General features: G+C 35.8%; 1 protein-coding gene across 5 annotated transcripts in view; it reads left to right on the forward strand.

Moving 5' to 3' along the window:
* The window catches only part of HBS1L (HBS1 like translational GTPase), an 82,173-nt gene that overhangs the window by 38,935 nt on the left and 22,242 nt on the right, over window positions 1-20,996 (forward strand). For 3 of the 5 annotated variants that reach the window (XM_027085844.1, XM_027085854.1, XM_027085869.1), the window contains exons 5-8: window positions 4,348-4,470; window positions 13,179-13,287; window positions 17,676-17,938; window positions 18,410-18,575. In XM_027085844.1, the coding sequence (XP_026941645.1) occupies window positions 4,348-4,470; window positions 13,179-13,287; window positions 17,676-17,938; window positions 18,410-18,575 (661 nt within the window). The remainder of the gene's footprint in view (window positions 1-4,347; window positions 4,471-13,178; window positions 13,288-17,675; window positions 17,939-18,409; window positions 18,576-20,996) is intronic. The other 2 variants (XM_027085849.1, XM_027085880.1) reach the window with 1 other exon arrangement.

Genomic DNA, 20,996 nt, shown 5'->3' on the forward strand with positions numbered 1-20,996 from the left:
AGAGAATATATTACTTTTTTCCATATATCAGATTATGTAATCTTAGTAAATATTTGAGTGTCTAGTATGTACTAGGCCACTGGACTGGATCTTGTGGAAAAAGTTTTAAAAATACACTTGGAACTCAGAGGTTAGTTGGAGAAGTAAGGCACATACTTATATTGATATTTTACAATACAGATGAAAACAATATATGCTCCATCAAAATATACAATAAAGGTTTTTTATTTCAAGTCACATCATTTTGGTCTGGAATTATCATTTTCAAGAATTTGGGGGGCTTCTTTGGTGGCGCAGTGGTTGAGAGTCCGCCTGCCGATGCAGGGGACACGGGTTTGTGCCCCGGTCCGGGAAGATCCCACATGCTGCGGAGTGGCTGGGCCCGTGAGCCATGGCTGCTGAGCCTGCGCATCCGGAGCCTGTGCTCTGCAATGGGAGAGGCCACAGCAATGAGAGGCCCGTGTACCGCAAAAAAATAAATAAATAAAAGAATTTGGGATTATCACGTGTGACCTAAAATTGATAGTATTATGCTATAACGTATGCTTTAGACCCTAAATGTCATGTTTCCCACCTAAAATGAGCATAAGCAAAAGGTGAAGAAGATAGTATCTAGATGTTTGTTATTAGAGGAAGACTAGCCTACCCTTGTAATTTCCCACTGGAAATTAAAATTGTACTAAATAGAAACTTCTTTGTTATGCTGAGAATGATTTAACTGCTAGGCTGTAACTGTATTCTTAGGAGATTTTGAAATGCAAACGTTAAATGAAGTCAGCATTACTGATTTGAACATTATTATCAGAAGTATCTGAGTAGATACTAAAAATCAGAAAATCATGATTTGGACAGAGCATTAACATTTTATAGAGGCACTTGATTGAGCAAGTTTAGTATACTTTTAACTTCAAAATAAACCTGGTTTGGTTGTCTTGGGAAATCCCCTTCCATGAGGTCCTGAGGAAGTGCAACCAGAAACATGGTAGAATGGAGAGGGTGCCTTAGAAACAGCCTGGAGAAAAAGACTCCATTTACCAGGCACGTGATCTTTAGAAATCTACTTAAATTTTCTTCTGTAAAATGGTGGACTGCACCAAATGACCTTTAATAATACAACCTGCAAATTTGCATGATTGCATGAACCTCAATTCCATGTAGGGACTGTACAAGGAATGTGAACGCTTATTTTCTGCCTGGCTCTGTTAGCCAGCATTCCTTCATTGGACATTTGCTACCTTCTCACCTTTCATTTTCTGTACGTTATTTCATCCATTTCCAGGTCTCAAGTTACTTCTTGTGTTTTAATGGTGCTCTCATTTCTTCTGTTCTGCAGACTCAATTATCCAGGTTTCTATCCAATTTCTATTTGTCTTGAAAGAATCTCAGATCCAATGTGTTCTATATTCATATCTAATTTAGAGCCCTAGGGATTTAGATCTCTGTTTTTTTGCCTCCCTAACATTTAATTCATCACCATATTCTGTTACTATATTGTCTCTCATGCTTGCCCCTCTTACTTATTTCCTATGCTCTAGTGCTTGCTCAGCTGTAGTCATAGCACTTGTGGTCTCATGCAAAATTCTCTTAATTTCTTTGTTTATATTTTCTTTCAGTCTTGTCATTCTACATGTCCATCACATCTAGAATGAAAGCTACCTGATAACAGAGAGTATTAGTCATCTTGTGTCCCCCATGACAAGTAAATGTTATAATTTAACTTGAAAAACTCTAAAGACCCGAGATAGTGTCTAAGCAGTGTTTAAAAAACCACAAAATATTGGTGGCAATCTCCATCTATTTAGGACGAAGCAGTTCCTCTATGGACTGCTCTAATTTTGCACTTGAATAAAAGACTATCGAAGAGAAGCAATATCCTGACCAGCAGACTTCTTTAGCTCTCTGGAATGTATTCTCTATTGGGTAATGACATAGGCATCCACTTTTCCTTGCTAGAAAATTTGGGAACTGTTCTTTCTCTCACTTTTCCTACATACATTCCGGCAGCAAACGTTCCTAATTTTACCTTGTAGTATCTTTTAAATAACCCTTTCTCCATCGCCATCGTTCTTATCTTACATCAGTTCATAGAATTCCTTACGCATATCAGTACAACAATTTTCTATGTGCTTTCTCTCAGTCTTGTCTCCACAATTCATTTTAAAGCACAATATGGTATGTCATACCAATGCTTAAATTCTTTTAGTGGCTCTTATGTTTCAAAATCAAGTTAAGTACCTAAATGTTATATGTGGCCCTAAATGAGTTGCCAGTTTTTCTGTCCTTAAGTCTCACACAATTAATCTCTTTCCCTATATCCCAGCCATGCCGATCTACTGTCAGTTGTATGCATTGTGTCACATTCCCTGAGCCCCTGTTCCTTATTTTTCCCTCCAAGATTCATTAGGAATCTTTTGAAGGAAACCTTGCCTAATTCTTCCAGTATGGTGGGTTAGTACCTTTCCTATGCATTGTCACTGTACCTGCATTATATCAGTTCATACTGTAATAATGTTTGTGTGGTATCTCTATTAGACTTAAGGTTTCTTGAGGATAGGAATCATGTCTTATTCTTTGATCTCTCTATTCCAATACCTAGCACAGTGTCATACAGCCGACAATTTCCCTCCCCACCATGAATTAATATGTGATTGTCAGAGAGTAATTTGTGTCTATAGATTCAATGTGGTGTGAATCATTCAGTACTTAATATATGCCAGGCATTACTCTAAACACTTAACATGTGTTAACTCATTAAATTCTCTTAACATACCTATTAGGTAGGTTCTAATATTGTTACCATTTTACAGATGAGGAAACTAGGCACTGAGGGAAGTGAAGTGACTTACTTGAAGTCACATAACTAAAGTGGCAGGGCCTGTATTCAACCCAGGCTATGTGGCAGCAGAGTCTATGTCTTACCTACTTTACCAGACTCTCAAGTGAGAGTTGAATTGGAGGATTTTGACCTGGAGTGGTTATTGGGTGTATAATATGTATTTAATTCTTTTGTTAATAACTATTTAGAGCAGTATTCAACTGGAGGTGATTTTGCCCCACAAAGGACATTTGGCTCTGTCTGTAGACATTTTGGGGATGCTGTTAAGCATCCTGCAATACCTGGGACACCCCTTTGCCTCCATCAGAGAAATATGCTGCCCAAAATGTCAGTAGTCCTGAGGTTGAGAAATCCTGCTGTAGAAAATCTGAGAAGAGCAGGATAGATTTGACCATGTTTTTTTTTCCCCGTAAGAGATGACATGTTCAAAGACGTCACATTTATAATTCCCTTTAGTTTTCACCTTCGTTCCTTTAGGAATTTATTAGAGCATTGAAAGAGCTATTAGGAAATTATTTTGTTTATTCAATTCAGCATTCAACAGACATGTATAAATGATGTGCCATGTATCACATACTTTGGTTGCGGAAATAGAAAAATCCAAAAGATTCAGTCCTTGCTGTCAAGAAGCCTCAGAGCCTAACAAGGGGTTACTTAACACAAAAGACAAAACTGTTTAGAGCATTACTTTCAGCCTTACTAGAGCATTCTGAATATAAAGTTGTCATTGGATTATTGATTGGATGAACTTTGTACCTTTGTTTCAAAACATGAAATAAGAAAAAATCAAGAGCATCTCTGAAGAATAGTATAGAAATAAGTTTTTAGTGTTTTGAAATGTTTTAATATATATGCTTCTCACTTAAAGGTTTTTAATTATAAAAATTATACATAGTCATTGTAACATAGAAGTATGTAAATTTTGATATGAAAAGTCACTTCCTCTCTTTCCTAATATCACTCTCTAGAAGTAATAACTTTTTTTTTAAACTTTTTATTTTATATTGGAGTAAAGCTGATTAACAACGTTGTTATAGTTTCAGGTGCACAGCAAAGAGACTCAGCAATACATATACATGTATCCATTCTCCCCCAAACTCCCCTCCCATCCAGGCTGCCACATAACATTCAGCAGAGTTCCCTGTGCTATACAGTAGGTCCTTGTTGGTTATCCATTTTAAATATAGCAGTGTGTACATGTCAGTCCCAAACTCCCTAACTATCCCTTCTCCCCACCCTTCCCCGCTGGTAAGCATAAGTTTGTTCTCTAAGTCTGTGAGTCTCTGTTTCTGTTTTGTAAATAAGTTCATTTGTATCATTTCTTTTTAGATTCTTCATATAAGGGATTCATACGATATTTCTCTTTCTCTCTCTGTAGAGGTAATCTCTTTTAAAAGTTCACTTACATTCTTGTAGACTTTTTAATGCCAATAACATAATAATATAGCATCTTTGCTGTATAATATTGCAATTGCTTTTCCCATTTAATGTGTTATTGTTTTCTTTTCAAGCATGTAGGTTTACTATTTTATCTGAAGCAAATTATTTCATTGTTTGGATACATCATAATTTGTTTAACGATTCCCTTATTGAGGTACATCTACAGTTTTTTCACCATTACAGACAGCATCACGGTAAACAATGTTGTTCATATATTGTTGCACAGTAGCGTTAGTATTTCTGTAGAATGCATTCCCAGAAATATAGTGTATATAGTAAAGTTTTTTATTTTATCAAATTTTCTCCCTGCCAAAGGTTGTACCAGGCTGTACTCTTGCCAACGGTGTCAGATAGTGCTCTTTTCCCCATTTCCCTTTGCAACGCTGGATGCTAATAAAAAAAAGTAGAAATCCTTTTACTTATTCCTCTGTGCCGTTTTTCCGTTTGTCCCCCCCTTCCACCATCTCCTCTTTTCAGTCCTCCCCTTGCTCCTCCTGCTTATCCGTCCCCATCCCCCCCACCCCCGTTTCCTCTGCCACACCTTTCTTTGACTTGTGTATTTTGAACTGGTCTATTTATTGGTTTGTAGGAGCTCTTTATACACACACACACACACACACACACACACACACACATTAACCCCTTGTATGTATTTCCTCACATACTTTTATGTTTGCTTGTGGTATCTTTAATCGGAAAATTTTAAAAAATTTTATGTAAAATTTGTCAGTCTTCCTTATTTGAAAATCAAATATATTTTTATATTATTCTTCATATCTTTAATCAACAAGGAATTTATGTATGAAACACCATAAACGTATGATAGAGTCTTTTTCTCAAATGGATAGCCAGTATTCCCAATACAATATTGAATATAACCCATTCTCTTCCCACTGATTTGAAACATCTCTTTGCATATGTTGAATTCCTACTTAAAACTGTGTAACCTATATATTCCTATAAGAACATTCAGTTCTTATTTTTATGTATAGCAAACATAAATATATTACTATTAATTGGTTCATTTACAGATGCTCTATTCTAATTCATCAAGCTATTTTTGTGCCATTACCACATTTTAACTTACTTCAGCTTTATGATATTTGATATCTTGGTAGTTCTAGTCCCCTATCATTATCCTTAACTTAAAAATTTTATTGGTCATTCTCTCACGTTTACTTTTCCAGATGAACATCAGCTTAGCATGTTCTTCTCTTTTTTTGTATGTACTCTTGAAACTTAACTTGTATGACACTTAAGCGAATTAAAAAAACCACTGGGTTCAAGCCAAGGTGAGGTATACTTTTTGTGTTACTGCTTATCTGTGACTAGGTGCATGTTTATTCTAGCACTTTTTGATCCTATAAATGCCTAAAATCATTTAAAAAATAAAGGCGGTTAATGGGTGCAACAACATCCAGTCAAACTAAAGATACTTACAGTAAATATGTATTGACCACAAACTTCAGTAATTATTTTTGATTTATGAGTTTTCTGGCAAGGATATTCTATGAACAATGATGAGATAATTCCATAGAATAAGGTCTTTTTTGTTGTTGTTGAGAATATTTTAAAATAGTTGGTGTGCTTTTACAAGTATAATATTTATTACAAAATCTTTGTCAGGTAGATGGTATTGGTGGTGATACCCTTATTTTGCACATGGGATAAACTCAGTCTCTGGAGTATTTGATGACTAGGTCAAGGCTCAAGGTCGTGAATGTTTTGGTGGCAGAGCCTTAGATTTCCAGCCATGCTGATGAGAACTGATTACTGCAGGGTGGAAGATATCCGTAGAGTTTAAAGCACCCTAGGACTGAAGAGTGGGGGATGCCTCATTAATGGCTACGGAGAAGTTAGGGAATTATAGACTGATGAGACATGGCAGCATCTTTTATGAAGAAATCATTATTACATATAAGTTTCTATGGTTTTTTCTCTTACCTCTTCTTAATTTAGCCTTTCCCATTTCTAAATAGTCTCAATTATTATCTTCCCTAATTTAGAATATTTAATATTGTTTTACTTTCTACTTATTGAATGAGAAAATAGTCCTTGAAAATAAATCTATAAAAGATCTTTTTTGTTTTAAAGAGTTCTTTCCTTCAAAGCTTCAGTTATATAGTCTTTAAAAATTTATTGATCACTGCCCAGTCTTTTTCAGAATATTTGCCCCATTAACCCTTACAAATGACTTTTCCATGTTATTTTCTCCTCCTTTTTGTTTATTTTTCAGGGTCAGATCAAATCTCATTTCATTTGTTAAGTTGTTCCTAATTACTCAGGTGCATACATAGAATACTCTTGCTTATTCTTTCTACACCTTAATCTCCACAGTGTTTATAATTGTCTCAGAATAGTGTATAAACTCTTTGAGGGACTTCCCAGGCGGTCCAGTGGTTAAGACTTCACCTTCCAATGTAGGGGGTGCGGGTTCGATCCCTGGTCAGGGAGCTAAGATCCCACATGCCTCGGGGCCAAAAAAACAAAACATAAAACAGAAGCAATATTGTAACAAATACAATAAAGATTAAAAAAAAAAATGGTCCACATCAAAGAAAAAAATATGATTCATACCTTTTTTTTTAATCTAGCTCTGTCACTGCCCAAGGCTGCATAATCTTTGGCAAATCAACTGTTTTGAACTTTAGTTTCTCTAAAGTAAAGTAGGAATAATTATACCCATTCTGCGTGGTTGCTGTGAAGGTAAAAAAGAGCATATAAAAACCTCCTGGCAGGAAAGCGTACAAGAGTGCCCATAGGAAGTGCCAGGTGGACTTTCTAGAACCCAGCGCTCTAAACACTAGGAGGTGGCTGGTATTTTATTTATTTATTCATTCATTCACTTATTTATTTATTCATTCATTCACTTATTTATTTATGGCTGCGTTGGGACTTCGTTGCTGCACACGGGCTTTCTCTAGTTGCCGCGAGCGGGGGCTGCTCTTCGTTGCGGTGCGTGGGCTTCTTATTGCAGTGGCTTTTCTTGTGGAGCACGGGCTCTAGGGGCGCAGGCTTCAGTAGTTGTGGCACCTGGGCTCAGTAGTTGTGGCTCGCGGGCTCTAGAGCGCAGGCTCAGTAGTTGTGGTGCACAGGCTTAGTTGCTCCGTGGCATAGGGGATCTTCCTTGACCAGAGATAGAACCTGTGTCCCCTGCATTGACAGGCGGACTCTTAACCACTGCACCACCAGGGAAGTCCAAGGTGGCTGATTATAAGTGCAGGAAGTAGGTAGAGAGTAAATTGAGGTTATTGCCTTAAGAAGAGAACTAAGATAACTTGCAAAAACAATAGAGATCAACTCAAGGTTTCAAAACTTAAACCCTTAGGGGTTGATCATTAAACTCTGTTTCTTGAATGCTTGTTGTGAGTAGAGCACTGTGTTGTGTGCTTTGTACTATGTGGACAGGTGTATGAGGCATTTCTTATCCTCAAAGAGCTAGTTAGTCTAATATTGATTGTGTTGTAAAGACCAAAGGAATTAGTCGAAAGAGCGTAAATCTTGTGGATATGTAAGCAGGAAGTTTCATTAAATTCAGCAAGTCTATGACAGTCGTGTGGTGCTAGGGAAATTTGGCTTTGAATCCTTTACAAAGGAATATACATTGAAAAATGTCTTCAGGAAAGGGACCTAGATAACTTCATATTCAAGAGACAGAGCCAAGTAGATTTTGCTGCTTAGATCTTAACCCCAGGAAGGAAACAGTAGAATTCTGGAAGAAGTAGTCCAGCAAGGGGTAACCACTAGGGGTAGAAGAAGCGTTGCTTTAGAGACAAATGGAGTATGAGAAAGGAGAAGTGGACAGGTAGGTGAGCTGATTAATTAAGTGCATGCCCTGCTGCTAAGGTGAAGTCACTTCTTTGTTCCTTGGTTTTGTTGTTGTTGGTTTTTTTTGTCTACAAAACAAGCAGGTTGGACTTGATTAACTGGGTAGCTGTTATTTTCATCCAAATGAAAAATCTAAAAGATGATCAATTCTTCCTCCTACTAGAGACTGAACACTAATCACTAATATATTAATCACTAATATATGAATCTTCAGAACATGTTTCTTTCTGGTGACTATGATTTGGTGGGTGGGTTTTACATGACTTGGGGGAGGACATTGGTACTTTTCTTTGGAATGGCACATTTTAACCTCCTAGTAGGCTATTTGATTTAAAGGACACCTTAATGGTTTGGGAGTCACAGACACATACATCCACAGAACTAGAAACCGTTTAATTTACTTCATTATGTAGACGAGAAAACGGAAGCTAGTGAAATTAAATGAACTGTTTAAGCTGTAAGGTAGGTAACAGTTAATTAGTGGCAGAGCAGGAATCAGAATCCAAGCTCCTTATTTGCATCCAGTACTCATTCCATATGCTGCCATTATTTTGGGACTTTCAGTGCTCAGTTTCTTGAGGTTGTTATACAGAAAATGAATTTGTTATTTGGTTGGGGAAGATGAAGGAATACAGTAAACATTTTACACTTTTATGTGATGGATATATGTATCTCTTACTGATCCATGACTGATTATTTTAGTTATTAGTTCATTTCTGACCTGTCAGTAGATTTTGCCTGTCATCAGCATGATGCTAGTTACGAGGGGGACTGTATAATGCGGTTGGATAAGTCAAAGTATGTCACATTGCCATTAATAACAGCTTAATGGAAAATTTACTAAATGTATGTTTTCATTGACTATGGAGAACATCAAATTGAATTAACATATTTCCAAAATAGCCTGAATCAAGGTTATCTCTCAAGTGGAGGGTTCTAGGATTGGAATTATTGAACCCCTTGAAATAGCATGCAAAATTTTGTGTGTGCTGTATTTCTCTGCCAAGAGTGTCCCATTGTTTTCATTAGCTATTTCAAAGGGGTATCTGACCTAAATAAAAAAGTTTATGAACCATTGCTTTAATGGGTTATATTCAGATCTGTAGTACTTTTTCCTCTAAAAAAATACTTTCATTTACATAACCAAATTTTTGAAATACTACATCTTAGGTTTGAGGTTTGATATCCTCTAGGTAGGATCACCAGAAATGAAAAATAATATATTTACTGCATCCCCAGAAATATTACAGGTTCATATTGTGACTTTTCTTTGCTTAAAGATCCACCTACTTTTTTAAAAAAGTCAACATTAACAGTATTTCAATGTACTAAATGTATAAGTGAGTCAAGGGATTTTTTACACACAAAATAGAAGGTATTAAAATTAATCTTAATAGGAAGTGGGGATTAGCCCTGTATAGCCTGGACTGAGACCTTTTTATGCTTTACGGTTCTTTTTCCCTGTTTTGACAGAGGCCAAAGTCTGCCATGCCTCTATCAGTCAGGGTGTTCTCCCCACCTACACACACCACTGCCCTGCCCCCTCCTCTCCCTCACCATCACCATCACCATCACCATCACCATCACCATCACCATCACCATCATGCTCTCAGTTTCCTCCTTCCTTATCACTCACTCACCTCTCACTCTTTTTTACCTTTGCTAGAACTTTGGAACTGCTTTTATCCTGGAAATCAAACCCCTCCACAATTCTCAATCTGTTTTCCTAGTGTTTTTTTCTACTTCCTTGCCTTACTTCATGTATATCCTCTCAAACCCCAGGGTCTGGAAGGTCAACTTTATTTTCTTTTCTGCCTTTTCCAACAATTATTCCTTCACCCACCCTCCTTCCTTTTCTCCCCTTCCATCTCTGCTCCTTTGAAATTTCTGTCTTTTGCCCGAACCAGCCTTTTATTACTCTTCACTGCTCTCATCTCCTGAACAATCTCATGGTTACTTTTCCTTATTCATCAAGACTTTGGAAGCTGGCTGACAGTGTTCTTCTACACCCTAAACTCTTCATGATCATAGCTTGTGCATCAATGTGAAGAAACAAGTCCAGCGGCCTGGACTTGCAGTTCCTTGACCCCCTCATTTCCAGTGACCTTCCCCTCTCGTCAGCAATTCACTGTAACTCCGCCTCTTCCGAAATCATGAAACTGCTTGTCCCATTCTGACAACAGCCACCTAGTTGTACTTCTTACATTGTTACCTTTTCTTGACCTTTGGACCCCTCAACTTTCTTTCAGTACATCAGTACTCTTCCTTTGTCATTTTATTTGTTTAATTCAGCTTAGAGCTCATTATTTATCATTTCAATAACTTTCCCCCCTTTTGTTGCCAGTACCTTCAACCACCTTGTTACTCTGCCCTTTTTTTGTACCTGTTGGGTAGAAACTTCACTCTGAATGAAGCAGTCAGTGTCTTCTCTGTGCATGTTCCTGAATGGCTGAACCTTGCTGGAAAAAGCCACATGGATAGGCAGATGGATTCCACTGCAGATTCGTTATTGCAGATCTTAAATGGACCCTCAATACTATCCAGCGATTCCCCTGTTTTTGTGTGTATTCAACTCATTCTTTGTGCAAAGATTATTGAAAACTGTATTTGCTTCACCAGTCTTTTTACTTTTCTCATTCACCCTCAGTCTCACCAGGTAACTTGTTGCTATGTTACGGAGAGAATAGAAGCTAACTGTCAGGGGTTTTCATCTTCTAGCTTCTCAACATTGTATGAGAATGTTGAGATCTGGCTTCTATTACAGTAAAAGTGCCTTTCTCCTATTTTAGTTCAGTTTCTACCTGTGCTTTATGTCCCATCCCGCTCTACATTCTCAGAAATTCTAAAATATCTGACATGATCTTTTTTCTTCCTGATATTTTCAGCCAGCCCTTTCAGTTTTATGTTCTCCATCAGATGATGCCATGTTTCCCTTTTGCTACCATTCTACCACATTCCTCCCTTTCCGACCAGATTTTTTTGAGAGGGTCATTAGTCCATATCTACAATTGCTTATCTAAAGCCCTTGGGACCAGATTTGACTCAGAAATCAGATTTTTTGGATTGAGAAAAGCATTAACGTCTGTGGTATGATCACCCCAGTGGAATTTGGGGCAGCACCCTTTAATCATCACATTGTTATTTCTGCACTGAAATGTATGGCTTTCCACTTTAAATGGGATAAATAAAGGCTACAAAAAGCTTCACTTTAGTCCAGGTCAGGTTTTGCTTCCAAATGAGTTAAAACAAAAAACCTTAATTTTTCAGAGCTTTTGGATTTTGGAATTATGCGTAAGAGATAGTGGACATGTACTTGCTGCCTGTTTTCTCACCTTCTTTTCTTTAACCCATTCTGGCTTTGCCTTCCCTCACTTCTCTCAGATGGTTCTTGCTAACTCTACCAATGACCTTTATCTAAAGGAATCGTGTCACTAGTGAATGTTTTCAGTCGTCTCACTTGACTGAACAGCAACTTCAGACTCTGGTGATGCCACTTCCCTTAGCTTCCTGGGCACCATCCTCCCCGGCCCTCCTCTGTCACCTTTTTGTAGGCTCACTGTCCTCTTTCTTGCTGTCCTCTATCTGTGATTAAAGGTTGAATTTCTTCCAAGGCTTTGTCCTGAGACCACTCCTTTTCTTACTCAGTATTCTCTCCCTTGGTGATCTCACTTATGTCAGTGCCTTCAACAACTAATTATGTGCTGATGAATCATAAATATATGCTCCAGCCCAGACTTCTCCTTTGAGTTTGACCCTTTGTTTTATCTTCTCCTCTCTTTCCCTTCCCCCCACTTTCTTACATCATTTTGTTGGCTTCCAGATGTGTTAGAAAAAGCATTAGGATCTTTGCTGTGGCTTAAAGGTCCTGCATTGCCTGGCCATTGCCCCCCCTCTTCAGCTCCATTTAACTATGTTCCCTCTCCCCTCTGCTTTTACTCCCTCTGAAGGCCATGCTGCCTCCTACAGCAGGGCCCTCATACAGCTACTCTCTGTTTGGAATGCTCTTCCTTTCTGGGTAGTTTATTCTTGCTCATTTTTTGTGTCTTCACTTAACTCTCATTTTCCTATGGAAGCACTCTAATTCATGTGCCCTGTCACCAAATCTGATAGTACCGTATACAGATTATAACACTAATAACAGTCGTAATTTTATTTTTTGTGATCAGTTTTCTCCACTAGACTGTAAGCTCTCTCAGTACAAGGATTATGTCTGCTTTTGTTCACCACTATATTTCCAGCGTAGTGCTTGGCATATAGTAAGCAAATAGCAAACATTTTGAATGAATTATGTACATTAATTTATCTTTTCTAATTTTTAAAAGTAATTTCTGTATATATATTTACCAGTGTAGCAATGCGGTTTCCATAGTTTTATGTGGACCCAATCCTGATGGTACTCTTACTGAAAATAATAAAGATACATTCTGAAGAATTTCATATATATTTTTTAAAGGATCAAATGCATAAAAGTCTTACTTTGATCTAGCTCGTAATTTATTCTCCTTCATGTTCTTAATTTACTTTTTCTATGTTGACTTCTTCCCCCGTATTCTGTGGAGATATCAAATATCTTACTAAGTCTAGTATTGTGAGCACGTGAAAAATATGCAGTATCTAGCACAATTCAGCAGACTCTCAACTTGCTCATCAGTTTGTAGGTATCACGATTAAAAATAGTTTAGCCATCTGCTAACTGACTGGACAATTTTAGTATTGTGAAAGGGTGTGGTAGGAGAGGGAGATACAGGGTCTAGGTATAATGTCAGAATGAGGCTCAATGCAGAAACCACCTTGTGACCTCTTAATACTGAAACTTAAGAGTCAGTTCAAAATTAGGAAGAGATTTGGTGGAGGTTAAGCACAGCAGAGTCCTGACAATGGGGGATTTCCCAGAATAGGGTGACAGAAGAATTTCTTTCAGCATTTTAAAATTTCGCTGAATATTTTTTAGAGAAAAAATACGTATAAAGATGTGATTCTGTGAAAATTACCATAATATGTATTTAATGTGTAATAAATATTTCTAGGAATCAATTTGAATTAACTAGACTTTTATATTTTACTCTTTCATTAGGAAAATCAATAGATTCCCAGTCATCTCGAAGTGAATCTGAAATTGTGCCAAAAGTTGCTAAAATGACTGTATCTGGAAAGAAGCAAACTATGGGATTTGAAGTGCCTGGGTAAGGTTTTTAACCCCTCCCCCCTTTTTTGAAATTAGTATTGTCTTCTTGTTAGACTGTAAGAAAGAGAATCTATTTCAATTTTGCATAATATAATCATTGAAGTATAATGGGTCCTCAGTATGGCATAGTACAAAGAAAAGGGGATGAGAAATTAAGCTTGATTCTAGACTTACCTATGTATATTAACCTACCTCACTGTCAATTTCCTTATACAAATTAAATATAGCTACTTTAACGTTAAAAACCTATGATTTTGTGAAATCTAGCACTGTGAGGTAGGGAATCCTTTGCCACTAGATGGTGTAAGCAAGCAGTGTTTGGGAATTAAATGTAGTTGGTGAATCAAGGAATCATTAATTAAAATTTTTTTACTATTATCTTTAAACTCTTTTAGATTTTCATACTGAATAAAATGGATCAGTATAACAAAGACAAAATATAAAATAAAACTTACCTAGAATTGCAAATATCTAGTGAGAAATGATAATAAGTCATACTTTAGTAGCACTCATTTATTCTTTCTTTTCACAGTCTTTAGGATTCTCTCAGGAGTTTTTATAGACAAGGAAAGTGGGTTGCTTGAGACATAACAGCACAGTTTAAAGACATTAACTTTAATTTTTTTTTTTTTTTTTGGCCGCACCGTGCAGCATGTGGGATCTTAGTTCCCCTAAAGACATTAACTTTAAACTTCTTTAAAAGTTTTCAGGTTTTTCAATCATTTCCTAAATCTATTATTTATAAATTATATATATTTTGTCTATCAGACACGAAACACTATTATCAAATATAAACAATAGAGGATTCTTTTTCCCCCAATTTCAGGAAATACAAACTCAGCAGCCATTTTTTTCTCCCTTACAACATTCTTTTATGTAAATTAATAGAAGTATCCATGAGTCTTGGTTGGGAAGAATGTTAATGATTACCTAGTTCATTTTTTTTGTTTTATTTTATAGAAGCAAGACTTTATTCATTAGATTTCAAATTTAGTGAGGGAAAGAAGTCCATATCTAGGACATAGTAGGCGTTCAGTATATGTTAGTTAAATGAATGAATGAAAACGTTAATTTTTAATTTGAGTAACTTTAGCCCGTTAAAATAATTCTGAATCCTGATTCAGTAACAAAAAGCTCAATGTACGTCTTTTCTCTCTGAATGAAGGTTGGGTTGTAAGAATCATAAGTACCTTTTTTATTCTCATGTCTTGAGTGCCATTTAATCCTATTATGGAATTATTTTCATTGAGAGAGGAAAAAATAAATAGAATACACAATTCCTTGTTCTAAGGATTTTATAATCTTATGCAGAAGGTTTAGAAAGCAACATGCAGATGAGCATAGTACAAAGAAAAGGGAATGAGAAAATAGGCTTGATTCTAGACTTGTCTATGTATATTAATCTGTATATTAGAAGTAAATGCATAGTTATCTATGTGAATATTTATAAAAATAATGGGTAATAAATGATCAAGAAAAAAATAAATAGTAAATATAAGTAAATAATTCTTAGAAACCCACCTCTATGCTTTACAAGTATAATGCAAGCGTTTCAAAATCTTACAAGACTATATGCTTCATGAGGACAGGGACCATTAATGTTCATCATCATATTCCTTTCGTAGAATAGTTGTTTAAATATTTATTGATCAGAGTCCTTGGAGAAATACATTTTATTTTAAAAATAAACCTGGAAATAATATAAAGGTAAAAGGCAGCCTGTGAGCCAATATTTTGATGTGGCCCTGTGGGAGACGTCATCAGAATGTGAAAGGTCTGCAAGTACAAATGGAGATACTCAGAATGCATATAGTTGCTCAAGGACCAAGCTATATTTACTTCAAATACTTTTATAGGATTTTGGGGGGACATTTATAGTAGGGATAATACTTAGGCTGTTGTTTTGATTTGGTCTCAAGAAAGCACAGAGAAACATAAACACTTTTGAGTCAAGATTTCAGCATCATAGATTTCTACATAGTGTAATTCCCAGTGGCAGCTTATAAAGAAAGAATAATGCATTTCTTAGAAGAAACTGAAACAGCAAACTTTTTCTTCACTAATAGTAAAGATAGTAAATATTTCTCTAGAAAGTGCAGTAAGTAAAAATCATTAGAACCTTGCATAGAGAACAAATAACTCTGTGCTTAACCTCTTCAATCTAAATTATTAGCTTTCCAGTATCATTTAAATAACTCTCAAAGAAAGATTAAGCCTCTAGATTCATGTAGAAATATTCCCACTCTTGGAAAGATGGTTTTAAAAAAAACAGACCGGTCACTTTAAAATAGTAGATAAGGTTACAAAATTATATCAGAAAGCACCTGAAAAAATATTCAACCAACCTATACTTTCTTTTGTACCAGTCAGTAATTATAATCCTGAACCCAGAATGGTCATTTTTAGATCTCATCTTTGAGATTTTTCAAAATCTTAAAACATTAGCTTTTACTTCATATTATGCAGGAGTTTTTACTAAGTACAGACTTTCGTCGATGCTTTTCTAATTACTTTGACCCTTTTCTGTAACATTGTACAGTTTAGTGAACTAATTTGCAGTTTGCCTAAAATTTACTTGAAGGGAATGTTATTATGAAAGTGAAAGAAAAGCAAACCTTTCAGGTTACTGAATTGTAAATGAAATAATCGAGTCAGGCCATGTTTTGTGACGCTCTTCCTATCCTGAGCAGGGCTGCCTGGATGGGTGGATGAGCTGAGTTTCAGGCCTCAACCCACTGTGTCAGCCATAGCTGTTCTGCTTTTATCTGTTTTCCATGTTGGAGTTAGCGTGAGCTTTCCTTTGAAGAAAAGCCTCTGTCACTGAAAACAGAAAGATTTGCAGCCAGAGATTGTGATTTCTCTCAGGTCTGATCAGAACCAGGTTCTGTGACGTGACTAGTCATTCTGGTTGAATACTTTCATTGTAATTTGTAGGGTTTTTTTTTACTCCCCTAAATGCAGAGTTATCACGTTTTTGTTTTAGAGAACTAGCTGTGGTCATTCAAATAAATGTTTGCAAATTATAGTTTAAATTTGATTTACTTAACTTGGTTGGACTCTTAAAAAAAAGAATGGGAACATTTTCCACATACTGATATTTTTTCCCTGTAGTTTGAGATGAAGCTAATCTGTCTAAGCAGTGTTAAAAAGTGAACACCAAAGCTGGTTAGTGGAGATTTGCAAAACCAAATAAAATGGGAATGAATATGAGGCTTTTAATGAAGTTGCAAATATAACGAATGTGATTTTTTCCTGAGGCGTAGGAGGAAGGGTCAGTGTTGAGCACGTAAAAACACCCTGAGGGGGAACAATGAATCTGTTTTTGTTATTGTGGGCAAGAAGAAAATATTGACAGATTCACTGTTCGTATACATTTCCATTAGCTGCAATCCTTAAGTTATTTTTGTAAACTGCTTTCTGTATGTAATTCTTCTCTGCCAGATCCACATTGAGTCACATGTAATTGGTTTCATTCTTAATAACTTGCAATTTAACCTGTTCTTTGTCCTAATTCTGTGTCCTAATTCTGTGAAGGAAAGGTAAGACAAATCGTAGTCTGGTTGATTAGATTACATCCTTTATAGCTATCCATGGCATAGCACTGTTATAGTTTCTATGGAGGATAGTCCAAGAATTATCGAAGAAATAAGATCAGTGTTTACTTTTGGAGGCAATGTCATTGTCAAGGAGGAAATAAGTTAAGCTAGATGGTATTGCTTCTACTTTACATATCTGAGTTCCTCAATAGATTGTAAGCTTTTGGGATCAGTTGATAACTTTTTCATTTCTTTATCTTTTCTTCTCAACATCAGTGCTAGTATATGTTAATATAGTTTTTAGTGAATCAAGTGTTTGTTGAATTAATGAATTAAAACTCTTTTGCCAAAAGTAATAAGAAAATGTACACATTTAGCAATATCTCCCTTAAGGATAGTGTTTGAGCAAAAAAAATTGTAAGTCTCTGTCTGGTTGGAGGAATGAGTTAGGGATAAAACTGATAAAGCTATTTTTTTAGTACTGATTTATCTCCAGGAACACAATGCCAATTTTTACAAAATATCTCCTTTATGCCATCTGTTTTGATAGGATTGTATGGCTAAGCTATGGGCTTACACATTGAATTTCAGTTATTTTATGGGATATTTTCTTCTTATCTTAGTTTTTGGTCGTCTGTTTTTCTCTTGGGATCTTCCATGTATGTATTTGTGTGGTTTGGGTCTAGCTACTTATCATTTCCACCTTAACAGACTCTAGCCACTTAGTGAAGATCATTTTTTGGTCTGCAAGTGTAAGGAATATGAAGAGACAACTTCCCTGCCCTTCTGACATTATAGGATATCAGTCGAATTGTTTTAAGCACTTTATTCCTATCTATGCTTTCTGTAGAGTAACTGCTGAAGAAAATGGTCATATTTTCCACACACCTCAAAAAGGACATTCTAGTGAAGATACCGGCCTTGTTTCTTCTGATGTACTTGAGACCGCTTCTAAATCAGCCCTTCCATCCCACACCATTCAAGCATCAGAAGAGCAGAGTTCAACACCGACACCAGTGAAAAAGTCTAGCAAGCTGAGGCAACAAATAGATATCAAAGCGGAGCTGGAAAAGCGGCAAGGAGGGAAGCAACTCCTCAACCTAGTGGTCATTGGTAATGCCCTTTGTTCCTCTGGATTGTCAGTCAACTGCTTAAGCCCAGAAACTTTCTAGTGGCAGCATGGAAACTCGTTCCACTCTGCATTTCTCTGTGGGTGTAAATAGACATGAAGCAAGGAGGCATTGCATCATAATGTCAAGTTTCCAAGGTCACTCTGGGTGAAATAATGCCAAGTCACTAAAGAGGTCATTAGACTTGGTTGTGGCATTTTCATTTTGTGAACATTTGAAAATTGCCTGTCTCATTGGTAATCTTAATTTCCAGAAATAAAGGAAAGTTTCCCCCCTTTAAAGAGACATGCTTTTTTCCCTCCATTTAGACATCTTAACTGTTATTTGATAAAAATTGGTATTTATTACTCTAAACACTGACATGAACTATTGAATTACATATTCCTGCAATGCCTCAATGTGAACAACATCTAGAAAATGTATCTAGTATTAATCCTCAATCAATTTTCCTTAGGTCATGTTGATGCTGGGAAAAGTACTCTGATGGGCCATTTGCTTTATCTTCTGGGTAATGTAAACAAAAGAACTATGCATAAGTATGAACAAGAGTCTAAAAAGGCTGGCAAATCTTCGTTTGCATATGCATGGGTCTTGGATGAGACTGGCGAAGAAAGGGAAAGGTAGTCACTATATTTCAAAATTTTCATTCTGAAATGGTATATAGTCTTTTAAATAAGTATGTAAATATGTTGAATATGCATGAAACAAAGCATGAAATATTTTAGAGACTATTTTTAGAAAAAAGTTTTCAATTATCAGGGAAATGTTTTTATTGTAGTTTTCATTGTAGTCTACATACATTTTTTACTCTTCCAAATTCTATGAAAATAGTTTAAAAAATGTTTATTAAAAATTTTTTTTAAAAGCAGAGAAAAAGGCAGTAAAAACCCTTAGCTAATTATTCTGTGGGAGAAGTTTCGGTTGTCACTTCCCTGAGTATATGTCAAATTGTCTTGATTTTGAATGAAAATTATGAGCAAGACTCTTAATTTAAAATTAATATATATAATGTTAATATACATAAGATTATTATATCAGGTTATAAAGGAAAGGTAACTTTTTGTAGTAAACTGTCTTCTGTCTAGAATCAAAATGACCGGTAAATTCAAATTACCAGGCTTAATTCATCTTTATACTTTCTGTACTATGCTTTTATGAGACAGAGTCAACAAACAAGTAATTAAACCTGTCTCCTACCAGGTAGATCTAATCCATTTGGTTACTTCTGTATGTGTTACTGTGTTCAATGCTAACTTTGGTGAGAGTTTAGGAGAATATAGATATTCATATACCTCTGGCCAAAGTATTTCTTTTGAAATCTTTTTAGATATTTCATGTTAGAACTGGTAGGGATGGGGAAGCCAATGGCACCTTTGTCAGGAAAGAAAGAGGACACTTATAATTAAGTGAAATGGCAAATATACCTACTGTCTCAAAATAATAAAGACTGAAGCCCTCTGAAAATCCTGAATCAACAAAGAAGTTACTCTGTTCTCTGATGTCTTCATTCTGAATATAATTAGAGAACATATTTGGATTTTCATACTTTTTAAAAGTATGTTTATTTTCTTGGAGTATTGATATAAGATAATTCTCAATAAAGCAGGTCACAATATTCCTTAGCTCTTCTGGTAAATAGAATTTTATATCATAGTGGTTTGAGTTTTGTTTTGTTTTTTTCTTGTAGGTGTCTTTCTTATTCTTCATAGTATCACAAGCTTGTTTTACAACCTAGTAAGAAAAAATAGTTGGACAGTTACACATTTTGGGAAAATGAATATTGGAAAACAGAATTTTGTATGATATCAGTATTAGAAGACTAAATTTCCACCTATCAGCTTATTAAGCAGATTATTGACATATGGCTTTTTAGTTTTTTTGTACTATCTATTAAGTAGGTAAAGAGATTGAGGACAGTATAATTAAGTTAGAATGGCTTTGTTTGAATTTACTTCATGTGTGAGTTGAGCAGGCAAGTAAGCTAATAATCTATCTCCTAGAATAATTAATAATTTTAGTGTTTTTTTAACAATAAATCTGCTAGTTGGCTGTCATATTTTTGCTGCTGGTAGTTTTCTGTTGCTCAGCATGCTACAATTTTTAGAATATTCCTTTATTCTGTAGGTAGCAGAAGCTTCCATATACATAATGGGAGTTTTAATTCACCACTATATATTCCTTAGTAGCATTTCAAAAATACAGTGAATTGCTTATCCTACCATGTTAAATATTTATAAATCCTCTGTTCTGCTCATGTGTTGGACAGAAATTAGTAGCCTGAGTGACATTTTCATATCCTCTCAGTTACAAATGCAGAGCAGAGCTGGGTCAAAAGAGTATGGTCAAAGCAGTCCAGGGAGGAGCTCAGACTCAGTCTTGGTTCATCACTATTCTCAGGCACTTACTTGGGGATTATTAAAGAGAATTAAGTATCATTTTTGCAAACTCAAATGGCCCATGGTTTCGGATTAAACTAGAATAACTTGACTAAGGAGACCCACAGTTACCTGACTGCTAGGGTGAACACATAATTTACCATTATAATTGTTGGGACACTTTGGTAGTAGAAGGGAGTGCTCATTCCTTACTATGGACTATCCTGGGCAAACCAGGATGAATAATTACCTAGTTTATTGCCCATGTGATTTCCCTTTTTAAATTCCTGCAGTCTAGAAAGACTTGCTACTTTTGTAGACCCTCCTGGGCTTCCTTATATCTGAATCTATGTTTTTGTGGCTAAGAAGAGGCACTGTGTTGGACTCCAAGAGGATGACATGGGATGTAAAACCACTACTGTCCCTGTCTCTCAATTGTTAAAAAATTGTTCATCTCCTTTGATATTTCCTGTTTGCTAAATGTGTAACATACTGACCAGCCTTACAAATGAAAGTTTTATAAGTTTATTTCTATAATTAGTGAAGCATAAATGTAAGAAAATGAGGAAAGGTACATCCTGATAGTGGTCATTCTTCATTTTTATCTTTTCTCATCTGCAATATTTATTGTTTCCCACTCCAGATATGTCCCTATATATCTTTCTT

Source organism: Aethalodelphis obliquidens, unplaced genomic scaffold (assembly GCF_003676395.1).
Source record: "Aethalodelphis obliquidens isolate GAN/ISIS:26980383/991018 unplaced genomic scaffold, ASM367639v1 scaffold3, whole genome shotgun sequence".
Taxonomy (NCBI): Eukaryota; Metazoa; Chordata; class Mammalia; order Artiodactyla; family Delphinidae; genus Aethalodelphis; species Aethalodelphis obliquidens.